Source organism: Zea mays, chromosome 6 (assembly GCF_902167145.1).
Source record: "Zea mays cultivar B73 chromosome 6, Zm-B73-REFERENCE-NAM-5.0, whole genome shotgun sequence".
NCBI lineage: Eukaryota > Viridiplantae > Streptophyta > Magnoliopsida > Poales > Poaceae > Zea > Zea mays.
In genome coordinates, this window is record NC_050101.1 from 40,773,736 (window position 1) to 40,783,976 (window position 10,241).

General features: G+C 50.5%; 1 protein-coding gene across 1 annotated transcript; it reads right to left on the minus strand.

The window, feature by feature from the left end:
• Positions 1-1,001: 1,001 nt before the first annotated feature.
• On the minus strand, positions 1,002-1,928 carry LOC103629213 (serine/threonine-protein kinase PEPKR2). The gene is given in 4 exon segments (XM_020540240.1): positions 1,002-1,441; positions 1,444-1,461; positions 1,464-1,895; positions 1,898-1,928. Coding segments are annotated over 4 exon segments (750 nt in total). The 3' UTR covers positions 1,002-1,172.
• Between the last annotated feature and the right edge of the window lie 8,313 nt (positions 1,929-10,241).

The window sequence follows — 10,241 nt, forward strand, 5'->3', positions numbered from 1 at the left end:
CATCTGGCAAGAGCATTCAGTCCTGCATAGAAAATATTAAGAAACAAATGTTCCTTGAATCATTACATCTCTTTAATGTCAATATCATGTCACGAGGGAATGCATAATAAAGATAGAAACACACGCTTAGTCATTCGCCATCTTTTTTATATTGTTATGACCATGACCTAATTAACTTTTAGCATCAATAAAGTAAATGTGGCGATGAGTGTTGGGCACTTGAGAGTAGCTGTTGATGACTTTCAGTAAGAGGCGCTGTCATATATTTTTCTAAGGCCTGTGACTACTGCGCATAAGTTAACTTTATTATATTAGAGACACTGAGTTAACTCAGCGTTTCATATACACGAAAGTTAACTCATCGTCTCTAAGGCCTGTGACTACTGCGCAGCCTCCTCACCTCCTTCCCTCCGCCATCCTCCTGCGATGAGTGTTGGCTACTCAATCCTGCAATACTATAGGATAAAAAAGCAGAAAGTTACTCTTGGAGTAAAATCAACCTCATGTACTGAAAGGGATGGCAAAATTATTTTGATGTCCTCTCTTATCCGTGGATACTTACAGGCTATCTGCCCATTTAACAAGAAGATGGCTTTTGTCGGGCTGTGCTAGAGCATGAGCTTGTTCATGTTGGTCCAGATACCTGCTTGAACTACAAAGTTATCGAGCTATGAACACCCTCAAACCAAGCCATATTCCAGATCCAGTGTCAAGTTGAAAACGTGAGTGTGACATAATATTTTGACAGACTTCCCATATGCATCATCAGAAGTTTATAACTTGACAAAATCGAACACCCAAAATATGTGTACAGCCAGTGAATATTCTTACACGCTGCAAAAGTGTGGCTTCCATCTGAATCATCAATTGAAAACTAGATCCGCGGGAACCCAGCCAGCTGCCATCATAGTGTGACGAGTCAGGAGGAGATGAATAAGCTTACCGTCGGATCTGCCAGCCTAGTGTAACGCCTAGTTTATGTGTGCATTAGCAAAATAAACCATTCTTCCTAATGCAAAATTCGAGCACTATGACAAGAGAGTAACCAATACAACACCATAAGGATTTGATGTAATCTTCCTATTGAGTATTCTCGTTCTCCGCCATTGTGATCTACTTACCTGGCAGCATTTTGAAGGACTATAATACTAGAACAGAATCATATCGACTACTCAGTACCCATATAGATGACGCACGTGAAGTGACAAACATATAGGTCGCAATCTTTCAAGATACTTACCATCAGCAACTCGCACGGCCAATCCAAAATCTGCAAGCTTCAACCTTCTAGACCTGGTGAGCAGAACATTCTCCGGCTTGACGTCCCTATGCACGATGCCCATCTCGTGGCAGTACTTGAGGACCACCATGAGCTCCTTGATCACATTGGCGGCGCGGCGCTCTGAGAGTTTACCCTCCCTGACCACCTCATCGAGGAGCCATCGGTGTCTTCAAAGACGCCCTGAGCGTGACGACGCCCGGGTGGCCCGAGAGGTGATGCATGATCTCCACCTCGCGGTGGGTCGTGTCACCGCCGTTCTTTGGCAGGGCCTTGCAGGCGAACTCCTCCTCGCCCCGGGTCCCGGCCTTGGGGCGGCAGACGCGGACGGACCCGAACTTGCCGTGCCCGATCTCATCGCCGAGGTCGTACTCGCTCTCCAGCCGCTTCCGCCGCCCGATCCGCATGGCGTTGTCGATGCAGCCCACCTTCCGCTTGAGCTCGCGCCCCGAGAGGACCCTCGCTGACGCCGATGCGCCGCTCGCCGCGGGGGCCGTCATCACCACGGCTGGGACGGGGGCATCGGTGCAGTGGGATTGCTGCGGCTCGGAGCCCCGGTAAGCGCGCTTGCGGGAGGCCAAATCTTGGAGGGACCTGGTGGCGGAGCACACCGGGGCGCGCTCTTGCGCTTCCGGGACACCGGCTCCATGGCGCGCGCGGGCGCAAAGGATCGGAATCTCCCACTGCGGAGATGGCGGGGTCGGACCTTCCTTCCTTGGAGCAGCCGTGCGGGGATGGCGAGAGGGGAAGGCAGCCGCGCGAGGATGGCGATGGCGGGGTCGAACCTTCCTTCCTTGGAGCAGCCGCGCGGGGATGGCGAGAGAGAGTGAACCTTCCATGATGGCTCGAGAGAGGAGAGCGGGGACGGGTATAGTGGGATTAGAGTTTCCTTCCTTGGAGCAGCCGCGCGGGGATGGCGACGGCGGGGTCGGACTTTCCTTCGTTGGAGCAGCCGCGCGGGCGGCGGACTGGAGCGAATTAGCGGGTTTGGCGGCGGGGGCGCAGAGAGCGCGGGCGACTGCAGGCAGAACCGTGCACCAAAATGTGTGTACGTCTACACTACCGTCTTATAGAGTAGTAGAGATAGAGATGGAGTGGTGGTGAGGTTTGGCCTTGTGAATCAGGTTGTGGAGCTCGGACGTCACATGTGCCCCTCAATGTTTTGACTTTTGACCTTGTGGTTTTGACCTCTTAGCTTGTTCATTCCACATTGGGGGAAAATCAGAGTTTTGTGGTCTACAATTCTATTAGAAATCAGCTTTTATGTGCGTAGAACAAATTCTGTTTTAAATGATTTTGAGTCATTTATGGGTTTCTTCGTTCATAATCACTCAGATTAAGCAGTTCGCTGAAAAGGCAAGAGCTGAGAAGCTTGCATCTAATGAATTTAACGGGGGACATTCAGGCAAGCAACTTGTGTCTGTTTACCATTGTTCTTCAATGAGTTCTTTTGATCTTTGAAATTCTATACTTATTTTAAGGATTTGTTATTATGTAGTATGTAAAATCTTGGGATGTACCACGTGGATGATTTCCGTGCAATCATTAACCCTCCGCATGTTCCTCACACACGTTTGCTTCCCCAGTAATGGGATCCTTCAAATTTCTATACTGATGCTCCTATTCTTTATTTATTTCTATCAGTCTAGCATTCTCGCAGTGGGTAGAGGACAACGAACAGTCAGAATCACACCACGCCAAAAGGTTGAGAGTAGATCGAAACTTCAATCTAGGTGCCCCGGATCTGAATTGCAGGAAAGGCAGGACAAACGAATCGTTTTCTTGCAGAGATGGATCCTGGAAGGGAAGGGTGACTCGATTAAATTGATCTGAGTTCCATCAGAAGAAATAAGGGGGAACGGGACGTACTAACGCGAGTGATGGGGAGACCGAACTCGAGATGGTGTGGCAGATGTCGCAGCCAGGTCGTTCTGGTTGGGGCAGTTGACAATGACGGCGATATCGTCGCACTCGGCGGCGCCCAGCAGCATGACGACGATGTTGTCCCTAACTACAGTGACCACTGCCATGCCGCCGCCGAGCGCCATCCCTTTCCCTTCTCATCCTGGATGCGCTGCCACCTTACCCACCGGGATAATGCTGGCGGCAGGTGAGTTTCCGGATCCCTCGCCTCTGGCACCTTCTCTCTCATCTCCTCAAGTCCAGTCAGGCCCGGTCGAGTGGTGAGTGAAAGGGAATTAGGCTTACACCTATTTCCTAAATGATTTTGGTGGTTGAATTGTCCAACACAAATAATTGGACTAACTAGTTTGTTCTAGTGTATAAGTTATACAGGTGTCAAAGGTTCACATTTAGCCAATAAAAAGACCAAGAATTGGGTTCAACAAAAAGAGCAAAGGGATAACCGAAGGCACCCTGGTCTGGCGCACCGGACTGTCCGGTGTGCCACCGGACAATGTCCGGTGCACCAGGGAACTCCAAACCAAACTCTTCACCTTCGGGAAAACTCAGAGGCGCTCCGCTATAATTCACTGGACTGTCCGGTGTACACCGGACAGTGTCCGGTGCTCCAGGAATGAAGCGACTCTGAACTCGCCAGCTTCGGGAATTCGCTCCGCTATAATTCACCGGACTGTCCGGTGAGCCAACGGAGCAACGACTACTTCGCGCCAACGGTCACCTGCAGCAGCAATTAATGTGCGCCAAAGCACGCAAAAGTCAGGCACGCGCGAAGTGGCACACCAGACACTCTACAGTACATGTCCGGTGTGCCACCGGACATCCAGGCGGGCCCAGCAGTCAGAGCTCCAACGGTCAGAACCCAACGGCCTGGTGACGTGGCTGGCGCACCGGACTGTCCGGTGCGCCATGCGACGGCAGCCTCCACCAAACGGCTAGTTTGGTGGTTGGGGTTATAAATACCCCCAACCACCTCACATTCAAATCATCCAAGTTTTCCACCTTCCAACTAATTACAAGAGCTAGGCATTCAATACAAGACACACCCAAGTGATCAAATCTTCTCCCAATTCCACAAAAGCTTTAGTGTTAAGTGAGAGTGATTTGTTGTGTTCTTTTGAGCTCTTGCGCTTGGATCGCTTTCTTCTTTCTCATTCTTTCTTGTGATCAATACTCACTTGTAACCAAGGCAAGAGACACCAATTGTGTGGTGGTCCTTGCGGGGAAGTTTTATTCCCGGTTGATTTGAGAAGAGAAAGCTCACTCGGTCCGAGGGACTGTTTGAGAGAGGGAAGGGGTTGAAAAAGACCCGGCCTTTGTGGTCTCCTCAACGGGGAGTAGGTTTGCGAGAACCGAACCTCGGTAAAACAAATCCGCGTGTCACACTTTTTATTTGCTTACGATTTGTTTTGCACTCTCTCGCAGACTCGATTATATTTCTAACGCTAACCCGGCTTGTAGTTGTGATTAACTTTGCAAATTTCAGTTTCGCCCTATTCACCCCCCTCTAGGCGACTTTCAATTGGTATCAGAGCCCGGTGCTTCATTAGAGCCTAACCGCTCGAAGTGATGTCGGGAGATCACGCCAAGAGGGAGATGGAGACCGGCGACAAGCCAACCGGCAAAAAGCCCACTACAAGTCACAGGAAGGCTTCATCGGAAGAGTCCCGCAACAAAAAGAAAGGGAAGGAGAAGAAAGCCTCCTCCCACAAGTCGCATCGGAGTGGCGACAAGAAGAAGAAGATGAGGAAGGTGGTCTACTACGAGACCGACACTTCATCACCTTCCACCTCCGGCTCCGACGCGCCCTCCGTAACTTCTAAGCGCCATGAGCGCAAGAAGTTTAGTAATATCCCCTTACACTATCCTCGCACTTCTAGACATACTCCATTACTTTCCGTTCCATTAGGAAAACCGCCAACCTTTGACGGTGAAGATTATGCTAGGTGGAGTGATTTAATGAAATTTCATCTAACCTCACTCCACAAAAGTATATGGAATGTTGTTGAGTTTGGAGCACAGGTACCATCCGTAGGGGATGAGGATTATGATGAGGACGAGGTAGCCCAAATCGAGCACTTCAACTCCCAAGCCACAACCATACTCCTCGCCTCTCTAAGTAGGGAGGAGTACAACAAGGTGCAAGGATTAAAAAGCGCCAAGGAAGTTTGGGACGTGCTCAAGACCGCGCACGAGGGTGATGAACTAACTAAGATCACCAAGCGGGAAATGATCGAGGGGGAGCTCGGTCGCTTCCGTCTTCGCCAAGGGGAGGAGCCTCAAGACATGTACAACTGGCTCAAAACCTTGGTGAATCAAGTGCGCAACCTCAGGAGCAAGAAATGGGATGACCACGAGGTGGTTAAGGTTATTCTAAGATCACTTATTTTCCTTAACCCTACTCAAGTACAATTAATTCGTGGTAATCCTAGATATACACTAATGACTCCCGAGGAAGTAATCGGGAATTTTGTGAGCTTTGAGTTTATGATCAAGGGCTCACGGAAGATCAACGAGCTTGATGGTCCCTCCACGTCCGAAGCACAACCGGTCGCATTTAAGGCAACGGAGGAGAAGAAGGAGTAGTCTACACCAAATAGACAACCAATCGACGCCTCAAAGCTCGACAACGAGGAAATGGCGCTCGTCATCAAGAGCTTCCGCCAAATCCTCAAACAAAGGAGGGGGAAGGACTACAAACCCCGCTCCAAGAAAGTGTGCTACAGATGTGGTAAGCCCGATCATTTTATTGCAAAATGTCCTATATCTAGTGACAGTGACAGGGGCGACGACAAGAAGGGGAGAAGAAAGGAGAAGAAGAGGTACTACAAGAAGAAGGGCGGCGATGCTCATGTTTGTCGCGAGTGGAACTCCGACGAAAGCTCTAGTGACTCCTCCGACGACGAGGACGCCGCCAACATCGCCGTCACCAAGGGACTTCTCTTCCCCAACGTCGGCCACAAGTGCCTCATGGCAAAGGACGGCAAAAAGAAAAAGGTTAAATCTAAATCCTCCACTAGATATGAATCCTCTAGCGATGATAATGCTAGTGATGAGGAAGATAATTTGCGTACTCTTTTTGCCAACTTAAACATGCAACAAAAAGAGAAATTAAATGAATTAATTAGTGCCATCCATGAGAAGGATGATCTCTTGGACTCCCAAGAGGACTTCCTAATCAAGGAAAACAAAAAAACATGTTAAAGTTAAAAATACTTATGCTCTAGAAGTTGAAAAATGTGAAAAACTATCTAGTGAGCTAAGCACTTGCCATGAGACTATAGACAACCTTAGAAATGAGAATGCTAATTTGTTAGCTAAGGTTGATTCTATTGCTTGTAATGTTTCAATTCCCAATCTTAGAAATGATGATGATTTGCTTGCTAAGATTGAAGAATTGAACATATCTCTTGCTAGCCTTAGAGATGAAAATGAAAAATTGCTTGCTAAGGCTAAAGATTTTGATATTTGCAATGCTACCATTTCCGACCTTAGAAGTAAAAATGATATATTGCATGCTAAGGTTGTAGAATTAAAATCTTGCAAACCATCTACATCTACCGTTGAGCACACTTCTATTTGTACTAGATATAGAGATATTGATGTTAATGCTATTCATGATCACATGACTTTAATTAAACAACAAAATGATCATATAGCAAAATTAGATGCTAAAATTGCCGAGCATGAACTTGAAAATGAAAAATTTAAATTTGCTAGAAGCATGCTCTATGGAGGGAGACGCCCTGGCATTAAGGATGGCATTGGCTTCCAACAGGGAGGCAATGTCAAAATTAATGCCTCTTCTAAGAAATTGTCCAACTTTGTTAAGGGCAAGGCTCCCATGCCTCAAGATAACGAGGGTTACATTTTGTACCCTGTCGGTTATCCTGAGAGCAAAATTAGGAGAATTCATTCTAGGAAGTCTTACTCTGGCCCTAACCATGCATTTATGTATAAGGGTGAGACATCTAGTTCTAGGCAACCAACTCGTGCTAAGTTGCCTACGAAGAAAACTCCTAATGCATCAAATGAACCTAGCATTTCATTTAAAACTTTTGATGCATCTTATGTTTTAACTAACAAATCCAGCAAGGTAGTTGCCAAGTATGTTGGGGGCAAGCACAAGGGGTCAAAGACTTGTGTTTGGGTACCCAAAGTTCTTGTGTCTAATGCCAAAGGACCCAAAACCATTTGGGTACCTAAAGTCAAGAACTAAAATTGTTTTGTAGGTTTATGCATCCGGAGGCTCAAGTTGGATCATCGATAGCGGGTGCACAAACCACATGACTGGGGAGAAGAAGATGTTCTCCTCCTACGAGAAAAACCAAGATCCCCAAAGAGCGATCACATTCGGGGATGGAAACCAAGGTTTGGTCAAAGGATTGGGTAAAATTGCTATATCTCCTGACCATTCCATTTCCAATGTTTTTCTTGTAGATTCTTTAGGTTACAATTTGCTTTCCGTTTCTCAATGTTGGGGCGAAGGCGAAGACGCCACCCTTCGCTCGATGCCTTCGCCGTAATCGTCGGATCAACGGAGACAAGACAACGGGCAGGTTCACCCTTCGCCCCATATGTCACCGGACGAAGACCTATGACGAGGTCGTCCCATCTTGCGACCTCGTCCAGCATGGAGGCCCACGTGTAATCCGACCCATTGTAACAGGCCCTGTGTGGCCGCTGCGCATCACGGGCCTAATTTGTAAAGGCATCCCTGTAATTACGGTCTGTAACCCTGCTTTATGGGAATATTCCGGGGATAACCTAGGTGTCTGAGGGCACATGCGTCCTTAACACAGGACGCTGGGCACTCAGATACCTATAAATACCCCCGCACAGTGCCCTTGAGAGGCTAGATTAACAGAGCTTTTGCCATCTCGTGCGAGAACCCTGTTTACGTCAACTCTCACCCCCATTGGATCCCCTTGCACCTGGTAGCAAGTTCCAACATTTGGCGCCCACCGTTCGTGTTACGAAAAAACCACCCGCGATGGCACCCAAGAAAGTTAACTCGAAGGCTGACGAGGCTGCGAAGGCAGCACTGCTGGCCACAAAAAAGGGCAAGGCCCTCGCCCTCACCCACTCCACCCACCAAGAGGCCACTGAGGAAGACGTTCTCCGCACCTGCGAAGACGATGCTCTCCGCACCTACGGCCCTGAAGGACAATCGCAACCTCCCCCAGGCTTCGCCCCACCGGAGGGCGCGGACCTCACCGAGGACGGTGAAGTCCTCGGCGTCTCAGCGGAAGAACAGCTACAGCTGCGCGCCCTGCGCCTCAAGAACCGCAATCTCCAGAGGCAAAAAGAGATACTGGAGGCCAAGCGCCAGCGCGTGTCCGCACTAGCCAAGGTGCGGCAAATGATACGCGACGAAGAGCAGAAGGCCCAGGACCTCGAGCGGGAGATCGAGCTGATGCAGCGCGAAGGCCACCTCGACCTGCAGCACGGGCCACCCCTGCAACAGCGCGCACAACTGGAAGACATACGCGAAGGCCACCTCGGCCTGCAGCACGGGCCACCCCTACAACAGCGCGCGCAAATGGAAGACCTACACTTCCCCCAGCGCGACCACGCCTTCCCACACGCCGCGCCATTCCAAGGGGTCAACTAACTCGACGAGCGAAGTCCCCTGGCACCACACCTGCAAGTGACACCCTGGCCTGCCAACTTCCGGGCAGGGACCTATCCCAAGTACAACGGCAGCACGGACCCAGCACAGTACATCATGAGCTATCAGGTCGCCGTTGCATCTTCCGGAGGGGACGACGCCACGATGGCCAAGTCTTTCATCATCGCCCTCGAAGGCCCAGCTCTCACCTGGTTCATCAGGTTGCCCCGCTGTCCATTGACTCCTGGAGAAGCCTCCGGGACAAATTCCTGCTCAACTTCCAAGGGTACCGCCCAGACACCGACGCCTTGGCCGAACTCTCACTCTGCAAGCAGCTGGAAAAAGAGACTCTGCGGGAGTATTACCGCAAGTTTCTAACACTCAAGTCACAGCTGCCCTCAGTTGATGACCAGATCGCCATCCACTACGCCATCAGTGGCCTTCGCGCCGGCGTCCTTTACAGCCACTGCATCAGGGACCCGCCCAAGAACCTCCAAGAATTATATCAGCTTTTTGAAAAATATGCCAAATCCGAAGAGCTCCACCAGCGCAAGGTTGAGTCTCAGAGGAAACCCAAAGATGCTCCATAGTCCAGCCGCACGTGGACGAGGACTCCGCAGCCAGACTCCGGTCGAGACGGCCGCAATCAGCAGCAAGTGCACAACATCGCCAACCAGCACCCCGCTGCTGATGCCCCTCGCCGCCAGGAGTATCCCCCCAGGGCCGCGGCAACGGAACTCGCGGTAGGGGTCGGGGGCGTGCGCAGCCGCCACGCCGGTTCTACTATCTTTTTCATGGCGAAGACTGCGCCCACCAAACCAGAGACTGCCCAGAAACGAAGGCCACCAAAGACAGGATGGCACAGGCGCAGCCAGCCGACAACCCCAGAGTTGTCGCGCACACTTATCAGCAACCCCCTCCACCATACATCCACGCCCCCGCCCCGCATCCACCGCACCACGCAAACCAACACCACCAGGAAGTACAAATCGTACCTCCCCCACCCCACCTCCACACCAGCATCATCAGAACATCCTCCACCCCCACGCCCCAAATCAAGAAGACTTCGCCGATCAACCATATCGCGGAGTCATTCATATGATCGCTGGGGGGTCAAGCACCGACTTCGACACAAAGTGGCAGAAGCGGGACCACTACCGCAGCATCAACCACGTCGCCATCACCGGCCCAGTCATGCAGACGAAGTGGTCCCACGTACCGCTAACCTTTGACGCACGAGACGTCGACCTGCGCAGCGCCCCCCACATCGACGCCATGGTTATCAACTGCAGCGTGGCAGGCTGGGACCTGCGCAAAGTCCTAGTCGACAATGGCAGTCAGGCAGACATCATTTTCCTCCATTCCTTCGACCGCATGGGCGTAAGCCACAGCCTGCTCAAGCCTTCGGACAACCCATTGTATGGTTTCGGC